We start from the raw sequence: 23,483 nt of genomic DNA, 5'->3' as shown, positions 1-23,483 counted from the left end.
TTGAAATGACTGATTTTGTTATGTTGGTTCAGCAAAAATCCACACTGTAAAAATCTAAAAAAAAAAATTAAAAAAAAACGTAGTACTATTTTCTCCTAGCTTTTTCTTGTTGACTCAGCTTTTGTAAATAACCATTATACGAACTGAAAATAAGTTGTCTGTGACACACAAAAATGTTTAGTTGAGTCAGCTTGACATTATTTGTTTTCTGGAGAGGTGCAACTATTCTGTAACACATCTTTTGTAGTTCAGCCAATGCAAAAAAAATGTTGTCTATTGGAAACAGAAGTTCTTATTAAGAATAAGGTTCAGATGTAGATTTTTTTATTGAAAATGTTTGGCCACCATTATGGTGATCAGCGTTTCCTTGAGTTGGGCAGTTTGACACTTGGCATTTTATGAGTTTGTGGTCTTTGCAACACTGTTTAACAAAACACATAATTTGTTGCAAAGAAAGCCATAAACAAAAATTATCAGCTGATCTAGATAACAGCATCATGAAGGAGAATAGTTCACTATTCTTATTCCTACATTCTGAATTTAGATTTTTAAATACATTATAGGAATTTTTTTAGAAACACACAGACCTCAAGAATCAGCACATGAATCTCAACAATGGTGACATGTTTTATGCCACAATGCATTCTGGGAGTCATGATTTTAATACTATGGTGGCTCCCAGCATGCATTGCGGCATGAAGCATGTCTCCATTGTTGAGATTCATATGCTTATTCTTGATGTCTGTGTCTGTATCAAAATACATTTTCCCTAAATGTGTTTTAAAATCACAATTCAGAATGTCTGAACTGCTGCAAGAAAGTTTTGCTGGTAAAATATTAATAGAAAAAAAAAAAAATTTTGGTCAGAAATAAGATTAGTGATTTATTTTAGTTTATGAGGCTGAAAACTTGATCATCTTGGTTTCTTTTTTCTTAGCAACAAATTGTGTGTTTTGCTAAACACTGTTACAAAGACCACAAAAACTCACACAAAAAGTTAAGAGTCAAACTGCCCAACCAAAGGAAACGCTCATCACCAAAATGGTGATGACCAAATGATTTCCAATAGACAACATTTTTTTAATTGGCTCAACTACAAAATATTTGTTACAGAATAGTTGCACCTCTCCAGAAAACAAATAAGGTCAAGTTGACTCAACTAAACGTTTTTTGTATCACAGACATCTTATTTTCAGTTCGTATAACTGTTATTTACAAAAGTTGAGTCAACAAGAAAAAGCTAGGGGAAATTAGTACTAAGATTTTTGTTGTTGTTCAAGCTTAATTTTTCACGTAATGAAGACTCAAGTTGTTAGATCATGGATTCGGCATCATGGCTCACAGCTTGAGTTTATGGCTCGCTCAGTATTTTAACAGAGATTCTTGGTTATTTACGCCTCTCTGTCCGTCTCTCAGCTTTCTGTACGGGGAACTCACTGACAAAGAAACCTGCGAGAAAGTCCGCCAGACCTTTGAGAACTATGAGATGAACTCCTTTGAAATACTCATGTACAAGAAGAACCGTGAGTTACCTATTTGAAATCATTCGAAAGAGTTTAAGCTAATATCATATTTTTCAAGGAATAAAAAAAAAAAAAATGCTGATATTGCAGGGATGCCAGTGTGGTTCTTCATCAAAATTGCTCCCATCCGAAACGAACAGGACAAAGTTGTACTCTTCCTCTGCACCTTCAGTGATATCACTGCGTTCAAGCAGCCTATTGAAGACGACTCATCTAAAGGTTTGATTTGATCATTTCCCATCAGCCAAAACAGTTCATTTGGTGTAAACTGCATCAGGAAAGTGAAAGCTGTTCTCTGTGTTTGATTTTAGATTTAATCAGGATGTTGTTTTCACTGCTGGAACAATTTATGTTTTCTATTTACCATGCAGGAATGAAACTACCCACTTTATAAGACTGATTGATAAACACTCATTACATTATACATGTATTTTTCTCTAACCATTTCCCCTTGTTATGTGACTGAAGGCTGGGGAAAGTTTGCTCGGCTGACGCGGGCGTTGACCAGCAGCCGTGGTGTGTTACAGCAGCTGACGCCCACTGTCCACAAGGGCGAGAACGTCCACAAGCACTCCCGTCTGGCCGAGGTGATCACTGTTGTGTTTGTGTGTTTGTGTGTACATGTGTGTTCAAGCACTTTCATCAAAGCAACACTCCATCCATTTATACCTGAGCCCTCTTGGCCAAGAGTGTGTGCTGCAATCCCAAAAGCCCCTCTGCTGTCTTGAGATAACTCTCCAGCATGTGCGGCTGCTGTTCACGTCACACACTCCACATCAGCGTCCCCCTCATTCCTGCAGCGGCTCCAGAACACTTCCTGAGCACGTTTTGGTGCACTATAGGGTATGCATACAGTGCACGTGATGTAAATTACATCATCAGCACGAGTATTGCGTAAATGAAAAGACGGAACAACAAGAGATTCTTGGGTAACACTTTTTTAAAAGTGTCCTTGTTACAAATGTTACATGTACTTACCATAATAATAACAGTAAATTTAGCATAATTACACACTGTAAAAATGAATACGCTATATCTACTCAATAAAATTGTGGCAACAGATTACAAGCAATATTATTAATTAAATTGAACAAATTAGAATTGAGTAATAATTAATCAAATTAATTCCTTAAAAGTTAACCATTTAAAACCATTTTTAAAACAAAAATATCTGAATAGCAGACAGACGTCAAAGATGAATTAAGAACTCTTTATTTTTGTATTGCCAACATTGAAGACACCTGATGTTAACAAGCAGAATCACTGAAGGAGAAAACCGTCACTTTAAGTCACCATTATGGTGATCAGTGTTTGCTTTAGGTAGGCTCTTGACCTTAAAGCATTAATTTTAGATTTTGTTTGGCTGCTGTACCTGAGTTATAACAGCCAGATGAACAAATAGAAAAGGTGATCTGATGGTGTTGGTTGTGTTTTAACATAATCATTATTTCACAAACATTTGACCTGAATCACTGAACTCATATAGAGCCCAAATTCTGAGTTAGGTTTACTTTATTAATTATAGCAGCACTGTCCATGTACAGCATAATATTTTTAGCCTTTTCAATTGTGTGGCTGTCTTCACACTTATTCAAATGAACTGCACTAATACAGAAATGGCACCAGAGTTTGTTTTAATTGAACACAGCCTTAGGCGGTCTCGGTTACGGTTCGCGGGTGCACAGCCAAATTCGGATAACAGTGTTCACATCATCCAAAACGAGCAAAACTCTGGCATTATTCAAACCCGGTGCACACCAAAAGTGCCAGTATGAAAGTACCAAGTCAGGAAAATAATGCAACAAAGTTTGTTTCTGCTGTTACAGCAGATCTAGAAGAAAACAGTGTCAATGTCCAGCTGAAGTAAGTTCAGTGATGGTTCATTTTTGTTGTAAAAAAGTTATTCATTTTGTTCATTTATTTATATATATATATATATATATATATATATATATATATATATATATATATATATATATATATTGCCGCTCTGGAGAAAACAGTGATGTCATTGTCCAGCTCAGCTCTGTTCTCTTATAATGTGTCAATGCAGGGAGATCAATAATGTTGTTGAATATCAAGTATGAAAGGCCATGTGTTCACTGTAAGCATACGCTAATCATTTGTGTCAAAACTGTAGTATATTTTGATCTTATGAACCATTTGCTGTGCAGATTAAGCAGATATTGTAATTTGTTCAGCTCAAACCACAAAATTGTATTAAGTCTTCAGTGTCCTAATGTTCAGATAGATATAGGGAACTGAAGAGCAGAATGGGTGACAGCATTAGTGAATTTCCTCCTTCAGTTTCTTGTTTCACGTTCTTTTCAGTGTGTTGAAATAATAGAGCAGATCATCTGTGTTCTCCAAGTTCTGTTCTCACACACACTCACATGCAGGATGTTTCTTCAGCCATGGATACTTAGCTTACACTACATAGAGTGGATATACATATCATATATGATATAAATATCATCATGCTTTTCACTTAATAATCCTGTTCTAGATAATTTGTAATTCCTTCTGAAAGATTTGGTAATAATTGAGTCATTACTAGTGGGTTACCAGGACCTTCACTTTAGCATTAATGATACATTATGCATTGTTCACATTAATTATGAAACTGTATAGTTATTGACAGGGCTGGACTGGGACAAAAAATCGGCCCGGGCATTTTGGCCCAGACTGGCCCACTATATGATCATAAACACAACCCATCTTTGCACGCCCTTAATTATATGCATACCAACTCCTATTCCTTAAAACCACTAATGCCATGTCATGAGTGAGTATAGGAACGAGTGAAAATTTGACATTTATTAATTAATACAGTTGAACTATACTCCACAGTGATGAATCCTAAAACAAGCTATAAGCTGCAATGGCATAGCAATACCAGTGTTTCTCACAGGATTTTTGGTAAAACTGTGGTGGGTGGACCTTGGTTCTTCTAGGGAGGTCCGGGGGCATGCCCCCACGTGAGAAAATTTTGTGCATTTTAATGTTAAATTCATCAATCTGGTGCACTTTGAGAGTTCAAAATTAAAATCTCCAACCCATATTCAGTGTGCAAATTAAACGAAAAATTCAAACCTCTTTTAGTTACAGTGTCTATTTACATTACACCTACTACATAATAATAGTTATAATATTAATCCAATGACAGTAATAGCCATATTTTGTAAAACAAATGCACTAAAAAATAAAGGAAACTTTCATAATTAGTTTTGGACCAATTTCTATACTTGAAAGAGATAAGCACATGATCTTTTATTTTGACGCAAACTGCATCAAGCTTTTATTTTGGCGGAAAACATGGTTTACAAACGCCTCTCATTAAATTTCTAGTGAATTGCGGTAATCGTCTTTATATACTGTCTATGTAATCGTCAACTATGCAATGTGGAAATAATCTGTAACTGGGTTATGGGTTCCTACACTCGATCATGACATAACTTAAGTGTTTTGAAAGTAGTTCTGCTTACCGCAGGCTCTACACTTTCTCATCTCTCTCCTGATCCTCCTCACTATCATCATCATCACAGGAGCTGATGAAGGGCAGAAAACATATATTTTGACACATTTTACAGTGTCTGCTTTAAGGGCCTGGTTCAATTTTTTCACGCTATTTCTCTGCACAATCCTTGCGTTTCTTCTCCATCTCGCAGACTACTTTGACAGATACAACTGAAACTGCTGCACGCGCGCTCACTAGTTTAAAGTTGTGATTGGGCCAGCCCAGTGTCAATCAAGAAAAGAACCAATGGGCCGCTGATCTACGTGTTTCATGGGCTGGTCTGTCAGAAAAAAAAAAAATAACACTGACTTTTTTTGACCACTGCATTACACTGGCACAAACCCAGCGCCGCCAATTAAGCAAAACAAAACAAAACGAATGGGCCGCCGATGTACAAATTTTATGGGCCGTTAAAAAAAAATAAAAAATAGAAAAATAATAAAAATGATGTATGAGTATGAGATGTATCGGCCCAAAAAGCACGTCGGCCCACCGGGCAAATGCCCGGTATGCCCGATGGCCAGTCCAGCCCTGGTTATTGATTAGCTAAAAGTGAACTACCACATTCAACTAAGCATTATTACTTACTAATTCATTAATCAGAGTTTCTTGTTAATTAATAGTAGTTACTGAAGTGTTAATAATGCATTACTCATCTGTTCCTGTGTAGTTATTCCTGCTCCTGTAAAGTGTTACCACACTGCTTTCACTTTAATACACAGATCTAATATACACATGCGATTTCTTTCCCTGCTGTTTATGTTCACAGACATAACTTACCGTGTTTATGTGAACTTTGTGTGTTTTTGACATAACCTCGTGTGTATTTGACAGTTTAAGTGCAATAAGGTGTGAAAGAGAAATTAGTTGAATACTCATGACAGCCGGCTTTCAGAAGAACTGCAATGTCACGTGACCACGACCGTGATAGAGATGATCGAAAGCAAACAGATGTTTTGGTAGTTTTTGGCAGAGTATCTGAGGCACGAGCTGTAAAGGCACAGCACTATCAAAGCCACTTGAAGGCAAGCCTGCAAACTTAGCGGCAAGTAGCGTAGCGCCTGCTAACGCTAACGCTAACGCCTGCTAACGCTAATGCCTGCTAACGCTGTGATACGCAGGGAATTTTTTTTTTTTTATTGATGACAATATCTTCAATACTTTTGAATAAACCGCTTTTGTGAGGAAATAACTTATCATTTAATGAATCGAAAGCCCACTGGCTAATCTTCAACATGTATGCTCTTAACGTTAGTTTTTTGGATTGATCTATTTTTAGAGTTTACACAAGAAAAATGCTGTTTTATAAGAGAAGTCAAGGACAATTGCTTACGCACTAATTCAGTTTACGCACCTCTCATTCATTGTAAAAATTATTTTTGGTTTAGCTTAAAGTAAGTTACTTGGTTGCATTAACATTTTGAGTTCATATATTTGAGTTAATACAATGTAAGAGATTGGTTTATTCAACAGAAACACAAAATATTATGTTATCTGAACCATGTTAATTATCCAAGTTGATTTGACAAAAGAAAAAAGTTGTGATAACAAATCATGAATATATTTTTTACACTGTATGGTATGCACAAACAGTGACTGACTATCGTACAACTCTGAATTAAATTCAATGACGTCAAGGCTGTAATGTGATTGGTTATCAAGGCACATGTGATCCAAGTTAGCCGTTACAATGGTAGAGCCACGGACCCTCGTATCTCCCAATAAAAATACCATCTCTGGCACTATCCTGGAAAGGGGACGGGGAGCAGCAGCTCATTTGCATTTAAAGATACATGCACGAAAACAGCATGTTTTTGCTTCCACTCAAAAATGGAGACACCTGAGACTTATATTAAATATTTTAAAAAGTGGCATAATAGGTCCCCTTTAAAGGTATTGTAGAGTCTATGACTAATTGAAGTCATAAGAGGCATAAGGCGCATCTCAATCAGCTCCCTAGCTTCCTCGGTCGTGACTCTGTATATTGTTTGCACATATTTAGGCACTGGTAAGGACAGTAAGGACCCTTGCACACTACACATTGGGACATTGATGGTGACATGACAACATCCTCATTGTACAACATCACTTCTGGTATTTATGAACAACAGCAGAGCTGATATCTTTCTGACATTATTTGTCAATGTTTTTTAAAGTCCGCGTGAACCGGAAGTTGCAAACGACTTTTCTCCAGTGTTGTGACGTATTTACAAGTGAAACGGAATATTGAACAGAGGGCTGGATTTTACTTTTGCGCTCCTCCTCTCCATCTCTGCTCATAGCAGACTGACGGTTTGAGGGGAGTGGTTAAGTGTTTTCAACCCAAGCTGTCAAATTGACGTCATAAGAGAAGGAACGCCATTCCAGACCGGAAGTAACTTTTCAGATTTTGGTTAAAGATTACCACGGCAAACAATTTTTTTCTGTGTATTAACTTGCACGGATTAATTGTTCACCATAAGACTAGTAAGATGCGCTAACAAAGTAAATAGGGTCAATTTTGATATGACTTTAAAGTGCATTATAATAAATACTTTGCACACTTTGCAACATTTCAGCAGTAAATAAATTGTAAATGTTAGTTAAATTATGTTCATTACCTTTTTAATGATTTATGTATGTTTATTCTGAAATATAAATAATGGTTTGTATTTTAAAAAAACATCAAAAAAGCATGTTTCGTGCCTCAGCACTTCCGTTAAGGGAACATAGTGAGCATTGATGCTTCCTGGTTTTCATGGTGCATTGAGGGACTTTTTAGGGGGCGAATGTTTCAGTGCAACTTAAAATGGCCGACTCGCTGATCAGTGCCCTGACTACTGAACTACCCTGACTACTGACTACTGAACTACCCTGACTACTGACTACTGAACTACCCTGACTCCTGAACTACCCTGACTACTGACTACTGAACTACCCTGACTACTGACTACTGAACTACCCTGACTCATGAACTACCCTGACTACTGAACTACCCTGACTACTGAACTACCCTGACTACTGACTACTGAACTACCCTGACTCCTGAACTACCCTGACTACTGAACTACCCTGACTACTCACTACTGAACTACCCTGACTACTGAACTACCCTGACTACTCACTACTGAACTACCCTGACTACTGACTACTGAACTACCCTGACTACTGAACTACCCTGACTACTGAACTACCCTGACTACTGACTACTGAACTACCCTGACTACTGACTACTGAACTACCCTGACTCCTGACTACTGAACTACCCTGACTACTGAACTACCCTGACTCCTGACTACTGAACTACCCTGACTACTGAACTACCCTGACTACTGAACTACCCTGACTCCTGACTACTGAACTACCCTGACTACTGACTCCTGAACTACCCTGACCACTGAACTACCCTGACTCCTGACTACTGAACTACCCTGACTACTGAACTACCCTGACTCCTGACTACTGAACTACCCTGACTCCTGACTACTGAACTACCCTGACTACTGACTACTGAACTACCCTGACTACTGACTACTGAACTACCCTGACTACTGAACTACCCTGACTCCTGACTCCTGAACTACCCTGACCACTGAACTACCCTGACTACTGAACTAGGGAGCTGATTGAGACGCAGACACACTGAGTTGGCTCTGATCTGGGGCTTTATTGTCGCAGACTTGAAAGGGTGATGAGCTTCTTCTGTCTCCTTGTCTGCTCTTGGCTTATGTTCCTTTGTATAGAAAGAGCAAGTGTGCAAGTGTGTGCAAATCTCCATTCCCAGACAGATTCATGCTGTCTCTTTCACAAATGTGCGGAAACAGTCATGTCTCTCTCACTCATAGTTTCTGTCATTCTTTCGGTTAGAGTTTCTTCTCAAAAACATCAGGATGCCGTTTGTGGACTGAGGAAATGTTATCTTGCTGTCTTCCATAAAGTTCATAACTAGTTACACTCTGTCCTCTTCTTATTCCCTATCAGGTACTGCAGCTTGGCTCGGACATCCTCCCGCAGTACAAGCAAGAGGCTCCGAAAACCCCTCCTCACATCATCCTGCACTACTGCACCTTCAAGACTACCTGGGACTGGGTGATTCTCATCCTCACCTTCTACACGGCCATTATGGTCCCCTACAACGTGTCCTTCAAGACCAAGCAAAACAACGTCACGTGGCTGGTAGTCGACAGCATTGTGGATGTGATATTCCTGGTGGACATCGTGCTCAACTTCCACACCACCTTTGTTGGACCCGCTGGGGAGGTGATCTCAGACCCAAAGCTCATCCGCATGAACTACGTGAAGACCTGGTTCGTCATCGACCTCCTCTCCTGTCTTCCTTACGATGTCATTAATGCCTTTGAGAATGTTGACGAGGTGAGTTTTCTTTCTCTTCACCGGTTGTACACTGTCCGAAATATTTTTTACATTTAGGGATGAAACAGATTGTTACTGAGGCAGTGCCCTCAAAGGTACAACTTTGTACTTTAACTACCCCCAAAAAGTACATATTGCCCTTGTTGTTCAAGTTGATATTGTTCAAATTGTTTAGCTAGAGGAGAACTGGCTCTCCCAGTGTAGCCTGGGATATCCTAATGTTTTTTTTCTCCTGCTACTGCCAACATTTTTCATTCCTTACCTCTGGCTTACTCGCACATCTTGACTTGCAGAGTTAGACACGTTTTGTTGATCCTGGAACAACATTCCACTCGGAAAATGTAGTCCTAACCCTATCCCCCCTAAAGCTAACCCTACCCATAACTTCTCCTTAAAATGAGGGAAATGATAGATGTATAACCCTGATGAAGAAGCACATAACTCTGGTTGTAATCCCAAACTTAACAAACTGTAAACTTGTCCCTCAAATCTGACTGGTTGTTTGACATGTTGTTCCAGGATCAACAAAGGTGTTGATTCAGGAACATGTTGTACTTGGTGAATTCAGGTTCTGCGGCTTTACTCACTGGGGGACCAAAGCATTATATGTTGATTTTCTAGAAGCTCCCTGTTAAACTTCTCAGAGATGGGCAATAGGACCAAAATCTTTACCACAATATAATTAATTTTCAACCACAGTAAGGAAAGACATCACAAAATAGTAAATCAGAGACTTTACAAACTGAAATTAAAGCCATACCATATATTTCTCAACATTGTTTTTGAAATGATTGTGAATTAGTTTTGGAAAATGTCAAACTCACATCGGACCATTTTTCATTTAATCCAACCGATCATATCTTCAATGATGCATTTTTTTGAATATTTTACACTTGACTAACAACACTAACCATTATATAAATCAGGTGTGCACATGAGCATCAGAGTTTGTGACCTGTTTTTTCATTAATACTTTTTGAGAATTGCTTACTCCCTTAATATTACAAAACCGAACAGTATTTGATGCCACGGTCACATTAGACTTTGTTGTTGCACACAAAATTGCTAAGGACACTGCAGCGGTCATGATGTGATGTTATGTCACACTCTGCGGTGTCTTTTTGAAAAACATTAATTCAACATAAAACAAATAATAAATCCAAAATGTACAAATATACAATATTTACTGCTAAAAAAGTTTGCATTCTTTTAATTTAGCTGAGGTTAAGCCATGAAATATTAATCTTCTATTGTCCACACGTCTTCATGTGATACGAATTCGCAGGTCAGAGTTCACCAAGCTTTATCTTTGAACACAGTGAAATCCAAAGTTATTTGCATGAGCTTGCGTTTACGGTCTCCCGGATTCGCATGCGTTTGAATGCAAGTCAGTGTAATGAAAAGTGTAGTGTCACTGGTCCTTAAATCTCTGAAGTGCCTTGAATGCTCAGACGTTTGCCCAAGTCACTGCGGCACAGTTATATGTGCTAGACCAGGGGAGTTGAACTCAGTTCCCGAAGGGCCACTGTCGAGCTGAGTTTAACTCCAACCCTAGTTTAACACACCTGAACCAACTAACCAATGCCTTCAGCATCACTAGAAACAGTTTTGGAGCTGGTTGGAGCTAAAATCTACAGGACATTGACCCTTCAGGAGCAGAGTTTAAGCAGTGTTTATGCATTACAAAGTAATTAATTACTAATTTATTTGTTTTCCCTTTGAAAAAGTAAAATAAGGGTTTACTCTTAATTTTTCTGTAATTCAATAACAGTTACTTCTGATGTAATTACATGTTATACTGTATAGAGTACAGAACAATTCTATATACAACAATAGTGGATTTAACATTAGAATTTAACGTCTAATGTTAAAATGTATGTTTTTAATGTAACCTTCTCCCTTTAAATACCTCGGCCAGTTCGAGAATAAATCATGCAATTTAATATTGCTTATTTGAAAGAATTAAAAGAGCAGTTTCATTTCTATCCTCGTATTGTTCAACTTCTCTAGGCTGAAATTAGATTCAGGAAGTAATACGTAATTATAACATGTAAGTTCTGTTTTAGTTGTGTTTTCACGCTATTTGCTCGAGTTCTTGGTTAGTTTCCCTGTTTATTAATTGTTATTCATAGTTCCTAATTCCACGCACCTGTTCTCTTTCTCTTTTGATGACATTCTCTGTGAGTTGAACTGGTTGAGTTCCAGTTTATCTCCTGCGATTCTCCTCTGTGTGGATACTGTGAAGTACAGTAATCCAATTACACTGTTCAATATGTGATTAGTAGCAAGTAATTAATTACTTTTTTAGAGTAACATACCCAACACTGAGTTTGACACATGTATGCTAGACTAATAAACACTATAAATATAATATAGTTAGAGCTAACTCTGGAAAATCATTTGTATCATTGCTTTATATTGTCTTATCGCCAAGCACAGTATGAATTTCTATAAAGCTGCTTTGAAACAATGTGTATTTGGAAAAGCGCCATATAAATAAATTTGACTTCACTTGACATATTAACACCTTAGATTAGTACTTATACTGTATGAACCTTTTAGGGGTAAATAAGGTCCATTTGAAGGTACTGCCCCAGTGACAAGCTGTTTTACCCCCTAAAGATACCATTATTTCTAAGAGTGTAAAGTGCTATTTCAAAAACTACAGGAATATTGAAGGGGTGTCTGTAAGCATGAGCCGTTGTCAGTCTCTCACATAGCAACACTGTGTCAGCCCAGATCCGGCCCACATCTGGCACACGTGGAAAGATGATCTGGCCCACATGCGGCGTGGAATGACGGCACTTGGGCGGCTCACTCCTGTTTGCAAGATCTGGGCCACAAGCAGGCCATAGCAATGCCACATGTCAGCCAAGAGCAAAGAAATACACCAGAACTGGACCTTATCTGAGCCACAACATCTGTGTATATTAAATATGGAGTCATCTCAGTCACTGAAGGAAAGAAGAGAACAGAAAAAGAGACGAGCAGAAACACAAGAACTACAACTGACTTCAGACACAGCCTAAGATGAAATCCACTGAAGATAAAAGATATTTTCTTGTTGAGATTGATGTGCTGATTATTGATGTCTGTGTGTGTCATCGTAGATTAACTTTTCGTGCTCATGTTTGTTAAAATCTTCTAACTGATTGTTATAATATTGCTTGATCTCATGCTGCAGTAACACAGGGTTTGTGATGTGAATATATTAATGGTACAACACAATTGTTTGATTCAAAAAACATCAGTGAATCAGTCTATTTCACGATCATTATAAAACCATCATCACCTGATCTCATTTCACTTTAGCTTTCTTTACTGCTGCAAATGTGTTTGACAAACACTGTCACAGTGGCATAAAAAACCAAAGCTATAATAAGAGTTAAGAGCCCAACTAATGGAAACACTTATCACTGTTATGGTGACTTCAAATGAAACCCATTAGAGTTAAACCGTTGTTAATCCTCAATAAAAACTTGTGTAGACGTCTGACAGAAATAAAGTCAGTCTGGTTAGTAATAAGTGAAGCTGGTAATGCTGTTTGTGGAGTTGTTTAATCCTCCTCTGCTGAGATCTTCACAGATTTAATGTCTTCATCTTAGGCTGTGTCTGAAGTCAGTTGTAGTTCTTGTGTTTCTGCTCGTCTCTTTTCCTGTTCTCTTCTTTCCCTCAGTGATTCTGCTTGTTAACAGGCTTATTAAGGCTGAGATGACTCCATATACACAGATGTTGTGGCTCAGATAAGGTCCAGTTCTGGTGTATTTCTTTGCTCTTGGCTGACATGTGGCATTGCTATGGCCTGCTTGTGGCCCAGATCTGGCAAACAGGAGTGAGCCGCCCAAGAGCAGTCATTCCACGCCGCATGTGGGCCAGATCATCTTTCCACGTGTGCCAGATGTGGGCCGGATCTGGGCCGTCACAATGTTGCTATGTGGGCTCAATCTTTCTACTGAAATTGTATTATAGCCTCACAGTCAGTGTTGATGGCTTTGCCACACTGAAGCGGCGTTTGCAGGATTGATTTCATCTAAGCATGTCAGGTATTTCCCTCGGGTCCTCTGTGAATTAAGCTGCCAGTGATGTTCTGTGAGTGATATTGCAGCATCATGCATCGAATCTTTGAATCGCTGCGGTTTACCACAGAAAGAAAACTATAGGAGCCATAGGAGACACAGGCTTTGCACCCTCCGAGAATAGTAAAATCCATCAGTCAGTGGTTCATAACTTCATAACCTCTGAATCCATCGTCATCATTAATGGCTTGTGGATCCCAGCAGTCATCATTACCAGTGTTGTGCGGCTTGTTCAAGCATAGCTTTACTCTCAGCTTATCCTGCACAGCAGACTTCGTTGTCAATGATTAGTGCAATAAAAATTGAGAAGCTTTTATAAGTCAGAAGGGATTTCAATTCTGTTTCTTCAACTAAATGAACCTTTAGCCAAGAAGACAAATGCCATTGTCAATATCTAAGGCCATCTCCATCAGAACATTCAGTCTGTGGGCCAAAATCAGGGGCCTTATCACCACTCAAAAGCAATGTCATGTAGAAGTCATGTTCATTAGCGGCTCACGTGATTCAGCTCAGTCTCAGAAGCCCACAGCAAAAGCATCTGTGTTTCCGGAATGAAGACTGCAGTGGAAAGAGCCACGCAATTGAATAATTCATGTTCGAATTGAACTACGGACATTTACATTCTCTGAAAACTGGAATAGAAAGAGACTCCTAATCCCAGGCTCGTTATGAGCGAGGGATTCAGGATTCCTTCAGGAGCACGAATGGTTAATGTGGATTGTGTTCACTCCGTGTGTGGCTCTGTACAAACACCAGTTTAATGATAGCAGTGTGTTGGATCAGGACACACTTGCCCTGACAACTGTGTATTGTAAAATGTCTAAGTGCCCCAAACATTTTTAACTGCTTTACAATGCATGATTTTTTTATTTACTTTATTAATAGTGGAAAAGTCTAGTCTATAAATAAGTCCAGCTTTGTAGGAGGCACAGCGAGTGATGGACTGGCTTTTAGGTATTAAATATCAAACTAGCAGCTTTAATACACATCTTAAAGTCATCATGAAATGTGCTTTGCAACCCATTTTAGTCATCTCTCAATGAGAAGAAAAGGCTGGACTTGTTTCTATATTGTCTGATTAGAAACTTTTAAAAAACATAAAGGGCATTTCACATATAGATCCATACCTGAATACAAGTTTGCATCAAATGGTGGATGAACATTTTGTTCCAGGAATCAGACTGTATTTATTTGAGCCTGCTGAAATGGTCAGTTTAAGATAAGATTTCCGTTTATCTTCAGAACACACATGAAGATATTTTGAATATTCTCCCATAACTTTTGTCCATCCATTGAAATCTATGAAACCAAAATTGTTCAAGCTTCAAAAAGTCGTAATAGTAATCCATGTGAATTAAGCGGTTTACTCCAAGTCTTCAGGAGAGACACAATCACTTTATATGAGGAACATATTTATTTAAATTTTTATTCACGTATAAACATTGATCAACAATGTATGCTTGAACAAACCTCAATGGTTAAGGTTCTGCTTGATGTGCAAGAGCAATTATTGCAACTATTCCTGTAACCTTTATTTCTTTAACGCAATCTCGCTTTGAAGCAACAGTGTATAATTTTTGGGCAAGATACAGTATACCATCACTGTCTAATCCAGTGGTTCCTGTCTACACCCTTCTGCGTACTCCTTCTCTTCCACTGCAGTCACAACTTTTCTATTAAAGGAACACTCCACTTTTTTTTTGGAAATAGGCTCATTTTCCAACTCCCCCAGAGTTAAACAGTTGAGTTTTACCATTTTCTAATCCATTCAGCCGATCTGGGTCTGGCGGTACCACTTTTAGCATAGCTTAGCATAGATCATTGAATCTGATTAGACCGTTAGCATCTCTCTCAAAAAAATTACCAAAGAGTTTCGATATTTTTCCTATTTAATAAATCTTCTGTAGTTACATCGTGTACTAAGTCCGACGACGGAAAATGAAAAGTTGCGATTTTCTAGGCTGATATGGCTAGGAACTATACTCTCATTCCTGCGTAATAATCAAGGAACATTGCTGACGTACCATGAGTCCAGCAGGCGTAATGATATGACGCAGCGCCTGAAAATAGTCCCCAGCTAGGTATTACTTCCAACTTATCAAGTTCCTAACTTTAAGAAACTTATCCTAAAAATATCGAAACTCTTTGGTCATTTTTTTGAGAGAGATACTAACGGTCTAATCAGATTCAATGATCTATGCTAAGCTATGCTAAAAGTGCTACCGCTAGACCCGGAGATCGGCTGATTGGATCCGAAAACGGTAAAACTTATTTAAAAAAAAAAGCCTATTTCCAAAAAAAGTGGAGTGTTCCTTTAAGAGACATTATGTGTCTCATTTGCAATCATGTGGATATTCAGGAAAAAATGCATTCTTGCTCGTGTAATAGATTATGAACAGGAACTCACACAAGAACTCACACAGCGTATGTTTTTGTATAGAAGATAGTTTGAGTCCTAAACCGATCTCGATATTTGTCCTTCATGCTAGTAAGTGCTAAATCCCTTCTTTTACAAAGGTCCACTGTGGAGAACAGCAGTAATGTAGAGCGATTTGCTAAGGCAGCATATACTCCGCACACAACCTATCATATACACGCTGCTTGTGTGGATGCTGTCAGTTTTGTCAGCAAAAGATGATGTAATTTGATTGGATGTCATGTATTTTACCTTTTACGGCACCCCCTGTTTTTACACTAGATGCGGCATTTTACCTGATAGAAATACATGCTCGGTTTTAATGTTATAATTGAATGACTGGCAAAACACAGCATTTTGTTTGCATACCCCAAGTACACCAGTTTGGGAACCACTGGTCTAATCCAATGGTGTGAGCTTGGGGCGGGACTACTTTTTATGCCATTGGCAAACAGGGAACGTGTTTGAGCAAATGAGCAATTACTTTTTGATGATAGATTATGAAAGCAACATCTTTTTTTCTTTAAAATAATGTGCATGGATACATCAGGAACTGGTATTAAGAAAGTAAATTGGGCCACTTTCAGTTTCATGTTGACTTTCAGTGCAGTGCATAACCTGTCAGGTGCCGTCCTCAGTTTGGGTTTTGGCACAGACTCATTCATTTAATCCCTCGGTAGGAAGTGCACACTCAAAGCTATATTATTCTGGGGCTTTGCGGAGCTGTCAGGCCGCTGTAGCAGAGCCTGCATCCGAGCAGGAGATTATAGCGCACACACACACACACACACACACACACACACACACACACAGTCCTCGTTCCCACAGCAGCAGAGGACGCATGTGCTGGGCACGTCAACACCAGTCATCCTTGCTTTCTCTGCTGGTGCTGCGGGAAGAACACAGTTGTATCCGAGCCAGGGTTAATCTCCTTCTGCAGGGTAATGGGGCTTTTTCAACTGGTTGGTTTAGAGTAGTCACAATACTACCATTTAAGCTGTCAATAGCACAGAAACAAACTTCGATTTCACAGTGAAAACAGTAGACAGGCTGAATGAAAATGCAAATTGACTCTCTGACAGTAGGTGGCGCTTATGGGAAAGTAAAAATATGGCGGTACACAAGGAAAGTGGTGTGTATTTTTCCATTTCTGACACCCACTTGTCAGAGAAGACAGGAAGTCAAACAGGTTTTCAAACAGCCGATTTTGTTATCGCTATTGAGTTCACCAGTCACCACCAAATACAAGAGTACAGAGATCAGTGAGCCGCTTCCAGTGCTATTCACTGTCGCTTAGCTAAATAGTCTCTTCATGAGCTCCATCAAGATAACAGCATTGAGCACGTGACCAAGAGTGCAAATCTTATTGGTTGGCTTTCTTTGTGGTTCAATGAAAAAGAGATTAGAACACCTCTCCATAATAAAAAAAAGGGTAACACTTTATTTTAGTGTCCTTGTTACATATGTTACATGTACTTACCATAGTAATAAGAGTAAATCATGCATAATTACATGCAATTAACCCTCAACCAAATCCTAATCCTACCCTAACCCTAGAGTAAGTACATTTACATTTATTCATTTAGCTGACGCTTTTATCCAAAGCGACTTACAATTGTCGTACATGTTGTTCATTAATATTACTCAGTACTTAAATATACAATTACACTGTAACAATGACACCTTCAAATAAAGTGTGACCAAAAAAAGATTGGCGACATATGAAAGTGTTCATGTCGATCTGAACAGACATTTTCGCACCAAACATTTAGTTTTCGAACAGGCTTTTAGTTTGGTTAATATTCCATTGGTATAAAAAAAAATTAATAAAAAAAAAATCGATTTTAGAAACATTCAATGGGTCCCCATCTGTGGTTCACTTTAAGACCCTTTCAGGACTGGACCTGTAGTAATCGTACTGTATTGTAAGTCACCATGGGTGAAAACCTCTTCTAAATGACCAGAAACTCGACTAATCCCGTGTCTTGTTTCTTGCAGGGCATCAGCAGCCTGTTCAGTTCTCTGAAGGTGGTGCGTTTGCTGCGCCTCGGGCGAGTGGCCCGTAAGCTGGACCACTACATCGAGTACGGTGCAGCGGTGCTGGTGTTGCTGGTGTGTGTGTTCGGCCTGGCCGCCCACTGGCTGGCCTGCATTTGGTACAGCATTGGGGACTACGAGGTCATAGATGAAGAATCCAACATGGTCCGTCGGGACAGCTGGCTGTATCTCCTGGGAGAATCCGTCGGATCACCATATCGCTTCAACGCCAGTGGCATGGGGAAGTGGGAAGGGGGTCCCAGCAAAGACTCGGTCTACATCACATCATTGTATTTCACCATGACCAGCCTGACCAGTATTGGCTTCGGAAACATCGCGCCCACCACAGATGGAGAGAAGATCTTCGCCGTGGCCATGATGATGATTGGCTGTGAGTAAAACTGTTCTCCATCACTACGTGAAAATCAAGTTACACTGTGGTACTACATAAATTAAACTTTCTTGAACAAAAAAAAAAACATTGACAGATCCATTAGTGTAGGGATCCATTTCCTCAAACAACAACAATCAGAAAAAGACCACAATCTGCAGGCTATCAATTTTATAAAAAATAAAAAAAAACCTGTAAAGATGTTCAACGCAGAACAAGTTGTAAAGATTTGGACTCCAGGTGTTTTATCTGCTGTTGACAGACTCTCAGAGGAACGTCAGATCTATATAGAGCCCTGTGCTGTTCTAGATTACAGTCCAGATGAAGAATATTACATAATGGTTTAGTTAGGCCCTACTTTTCTGCACTGTAGAAATACAGTGATAACCGCAGTAAATAAAAGGTAGATACACTTTTATTTTATAGTGTTCATGTTTTCATGTATTTAGATTAATAATTACAGAGTAATGCTAATTAACTATGTGTACTTTATGGAGCTGCTCGCAATTACTCAATTCTTGCTGGTTGTTAAGTAATTTAGTATAAAAAAGATGTGATCACATTAGCAACATATCAGCAAAATTTTGAGTAAATGGGACTATTGTCAACAGTGCACAGAAATCACTTTCAGACCAATGAATACGCTTGTTCTTAAAATTTTGAAATGTCCAAAACGATCTCATAAGGAAAAGGATGATTTTGAATGAATTTGTGCAGTGTTATTTGTAAGGAAAAGAAAAGAAAAGTGGCGCATAAACAGATTGTACAAAAATGTACAAATGAGATTGTATGAATCCATATGAATTAGCTTTCAATTCACAAAAAGCATAAAATAATTATGAATTGCCATGAAAGTGTGTTGAAATTTTTTGCCAAGTTTTTGCCCTCATGTGAAACTCCCAGTAATGCAGATTCCTATTTAAATGAGATATTGCCAGTAAAATTCTGCCAAACAACACTAAGTGTGACCACACCTACAACTGCATTAAGGTGATTACCATAGAAAATAATTTCGACTGTAAAATCATGTCTTGTGTTAATTGATTAATGCAAAAATGTAAAAAAAAATTGGTTTGGTTTTACACAATTATTTTTGGTAATACTTTATTTGGTATGGTTGCACTTACCGTTGTTTGTTGGAATTCAGCCTTGCTTTACGCATCACTACGCTATTGACCATGGACAACCTTTATTGCCTGACTAGATTTCACTGAAATATCACTAATGTCAAGTCACCTTTATTTCTGACTAGAGTTAGTTGACATGTAGATGCAATTTTTTAAGAATTAGTTAGCATGTAGTTGCAAATTATTGAGAGTTAGTGAACATGTATAGTTGCAAATTTAGAGTTAGTGAACATGTATAGTTGCAAATTATTGAGAGTTAGTGAACATGTATAGTTGCAAATTATTGAGAGTTAGTGAACATGTATAGTTGCAAATTTAGAGTTAGTGAACATGTATAGTTGCAAATTATTGAGAGTTAGTGAACATGTATAGTTGCAAATTTAGAGTTAGTGAACATGTATAGCTGCAAATTATTGAGAGTTAGTTGACATGTATAGTTGCAAATTATTGAGAGTTAGTGAACATGTATAGTTGCAAATTTAGAGTTAGTGAACATGTATAGCTGCAAATTATTGAGAGTTAGTTGACATGTATAGTTGCACATTATTGAGAGTTAGTGAACATGTATAGTTGCAAATTATTGAGAGTTAGTGAACATGTATAGTTGCAAATTTAGAGTTAGAGAACATGTATAGCTGCAAATTATTGAGAGTTAGTTGACATGTATAGTTGCAAATTATTGAGAGTTAGTGAACATGTTGCAAATTATTGAGAGTTAGTTGACATGTATAGTTGCACATTATTGAGAGTTAGTGAACATGTATAGCTGCAAATTATTGAGTTACTTGACATGTATAGTTGCAAATTATTGAGAGTTAGTGATACATGTATAGCTGCTAATTATTGAAAGTTGACATGTATAGCTGCAAATTTAGAGTTAGTGAACGTTTAGTCGAAAATTTTGAGTTAGTGAACATGTATAGCTGCAAATTTAGAGTTAGTGAACATGTATAGTTGCAAATTTAGAGTTAGTGAACATGTATAGTTGCAAATTGAGAGTTAGTGAACATGTATAGTTGCAAATTGAGAGTTAGTGAACATGTATAGTTGCAAATTTAGAGTTAGTGAACATGTATAGTTGCAAATTGAGAGTTAGTGAACATGTATAGTTGCAAATTTAGAGTTAGTGAACATGTATAGCTGCAAATTGAGAGTTAGTGAACATGTATAGTTGCAAATTTAGAGTTAGTGAACATGTATAGTTGCAAATTGAGAGTTAGTTGACACGTATAGTTACAGATTATTGAGAGGAAGTTGACATGTAGTTGCAAATTATTGAGAGTTAGTTGACATGTATATCTGCAAATTACCGAGAGGTAGTTGACATTAGGTTGCAAATTTACTTAAAGTCAGTAGAATATCTAAAGTGGACCATCAAAATGAAGTGTTACCCAGTAGTTGTTATTCAGCTCTATTCAGTTCAGTGTGGACATGCTAATATAACTGCAGGAACAGGAAAAGCACTTTATCTTCTTGGTGTTTTTATGCAGGTTTGTATTTGTATTTTCCCAGCATGAATGACACGATCACCTGTTGTCATCTGAGTGTGTGTGTGTGTGTTAGTGCTGGTGCAGTGTGTGTAGTGTTGTTGTGTAGGGTCTCTGCGTTCAGGGCGTGAGTGGAGCTGTTGGCCGCCTGAGGCTGACGCTGATGTGGAGTGTCAGAAAAAGTGGGGGAAGACTGACAGAAAGACAGAAGATCACAGTGTGATCCTGCTGATGCACAGCAAACACAGCAGGCACACATTCAGTCAGCGTGACACTCTCAACACTCACACGCACACACACACACACACAGAATAAGAATTCAGAATTCACTTAAAGAAAATAAAGCCTTTCAGATGACAGTAATGAGAATTTAAAGAGGAAATGTACATAAATATATGCAGTGCTCAGTGTTTGTGTGTCTGGAAATGGGAGCCGCTCGATTAGGGTCACTGCAAGAAATAAAGCACACTGAAGCCGATCTCTCTCTCTCTCAGTCAGGACGCTGAGAGACGGGCACAGACAAAGCTTACCTTACAAAAAAATACAAATAAATAAACACGGGGTGGTACCAGGGTATAATAATGGTAACAAAAGGTATTACCATGGTAATTTTATATGCACTCCACTAAAAGTTTGTGGCTGGTAAGATTTTTCAGTTTAATTATTTTAAAAGTCTCACCAAAGATGCATTTATTTGATCAAAAATACAGTAAAAAACTGTAATATTGCAAAATATTATTGCAAATTAAAACAATTATTAATGGTGAAAACAGTTTTGCTTCTTCATATTTTTGTGGAAACCCTGTTACATTTCCCCCAGGATTCTTTGATGAATAGAAAGTTCACAAGAACAGGATTTATTTGAAATTGAAAACTTTTGTAATGTAGAATCTTCATTGAAACTTTTGATCAATTAAATAAATACTTAAATATTTATACTTAATATAAATATAAATATAAATACTTAAATAAAAATATTACTGATCAGTACTGTAAACTGTATAAATAGCAATTACCACATTAAAATATATATATATATATTTTTACATGATATTTAATTGGTACTCCAAAATACTTAAAAAGCTTTAAAAACCATGGTAAAATCGTGGTACTTTTATTCGCACCTGTTAGAGGTCTACTGTATTATTTACTCATACACTATACATTTGTAGTAAATTGGCCTTATTTATAAATATATGAGCACTAAATTGCTGTGTTTAATTAATTGTTACACAATGCATTCATGAACAATTTTTATTTATTATAGTTGCTTTTATTATTACTTTCTATTAATCTCTTAGTTTTGCTTAATATAAGGAATATAAACAATTCTGTGAAATCGAAGTACATGAAGTAAGAAAACAAGAAAACAACGAGTCAAGGTCAATAACAATTTAATACATGAAAATAATTGAACTGATTATGATGTGTACACTCACATTCAAGACCTTATAAATATGATACTGTGTTAATGACTTTTACCTTAATGATTGTATAATCTGATATTTTTAAAAAGTAGATTTCTAAGAACCCATATGTTCTTAAAGTAAGATGTTTCTATATATTTAGCAGAATTATTTATTGGCAGTATTTATCTCTGTAGTGAGAGAGAGAGAGAGAGAGAGAGAGAGAGAGAGAGAGAGAGAGAGAGAGAGAGAGAGACACTCAGACACTCTTCTCTACTCTGTTTGTTACTCATTTTCTCGTCTCTTCTCCCCCTGGAGACTCATTAGAAGCGTGTTACACTTCAGTGAGAACACAGAGACCATTAAAGTGATGACTATTTCATTAGCACAGCTCCTCTGAGAGTGGGTGGGATCCCATGAACAGTGTTTCATTTGTTCAAATACGCAATCAAATCATGGTCAAAATGCTTGAGAGCATGCGAATGATGCAGTTTATCAGGGTTGCTGATACCGATAACCGATGAGTCTTTAAATTTGAAAGCCGATAACCGATATATTGGCCGATAAATATAAATCCAGATTTTTTTTTACAATTTTTGAGAGCCTGATTTAACAAAAACAAAAGTCTCACCATTAAAATCCATGTCCTATAGACCAATTTCGAGTCTACGTCACAGTTACGTCACAGCGTTAGCTGATGGCAAAACAAACGGCTAAATGATTGTGATTATTTGTGAATCATCTATGATTTTATACATTGTTTTGATTGATTGTGACTATAACAGTTACTTTTTGAAGAACCTGGTAAGAAAGGGTAATCAAATACATAGTTAAAAAATGAATATGCTGTATCTGGAATTTTTATTTCTAGAAAATATTCACATCGTTAAAATTGCCCCGTAATGTCACTCTTTACATTGTCGTCTTCTGTCTGGCCGTGGCGCTGGCGCTGGCAGAACTGCGGATCGTAGGCTACCACACTAGTCTTGTACGTGACCATTTAGTACAGTTATAGGCATCTAAAGATTTATATGCCCTCAGTTTCTCTTTACGCTCAGTTTCTCTATCGGGTCGGTGTAGAAGTCAGGCCACTCAACCGGAGGTAGCGTTAACATTAATCATGTCAGATCGTCCATCCATTGACTGAGCG

The 23,483-nt window shown here is 37.7% G+C and overlaps 1 protein-coding gene and 1 long non-coding RNA gene across 6 annotated transcripts in view; both read left to right on the top strand.

Moving 5' to 3' along the window:
- Positions 1-23,483, top strand: part of kcnh1b (potassium voltage-gated channel, subfamily H (eag-related), member 1b) — a 67,304-nt gene that overhangs the window by 2,263 nt on the left and 41,558 nt on the right. For all 5 annotated transcript variants that reach the window (XR_014198297.1, XR_014198298.1, XM_082139718.1 and 2 more), the window contains exons 3-7: positions 1,417-1,523; positions 1,614-1,742; positions 1,992-2,110; positions 9,001-9,393; positions 17,884-18,313. Coding sequence is in view for 3 of the 5 variants with exons in the window: in XM_082139718.1 (XP_081995844.1) it covers positions 1,417-1,523; positions 1,614-1,742; positions 1,992-2,110; positions 9,001-9,393; positions 17,884-18,313 (1,178 nt within the window). In the remaining 2 variants the exon portion in view is untranslated. The remainder of the gene's footprint in view (positions 1-1,416; positions 1,524-1,613; positions 1,743-1,991; positions 2,111-9,000; positions 9,394-17,883; positions 18,314-23,483) is intronic.
- On the top strand, positions 9,400-11,299 carry LOC309476639. Its single transcript, XR_014198301.1, has 2 exons — positions 9,400-10,846; positions 10,885-11,299. It is a non-coding gene; the product is annotated as an uncharacterized lncRNA (long non-coding RNA).

This window comes from Leuciscus leuciscus, assembly GCF_965113295.1.
Source record: "Leuciscus leuciscus genome assembly, chromosome: 15".
Lineage (NCBI taxonomy): Eukaryota > Metazoa > Chordata > Actinopteri > Cypriniformes > Leuciscidae > Leuciscus > Leuciscus leuciscus.
Note: the sequence above shows the minus strand (reverse complement) of the source record. Positions and strands in the feature narration are given on the sequence as shown.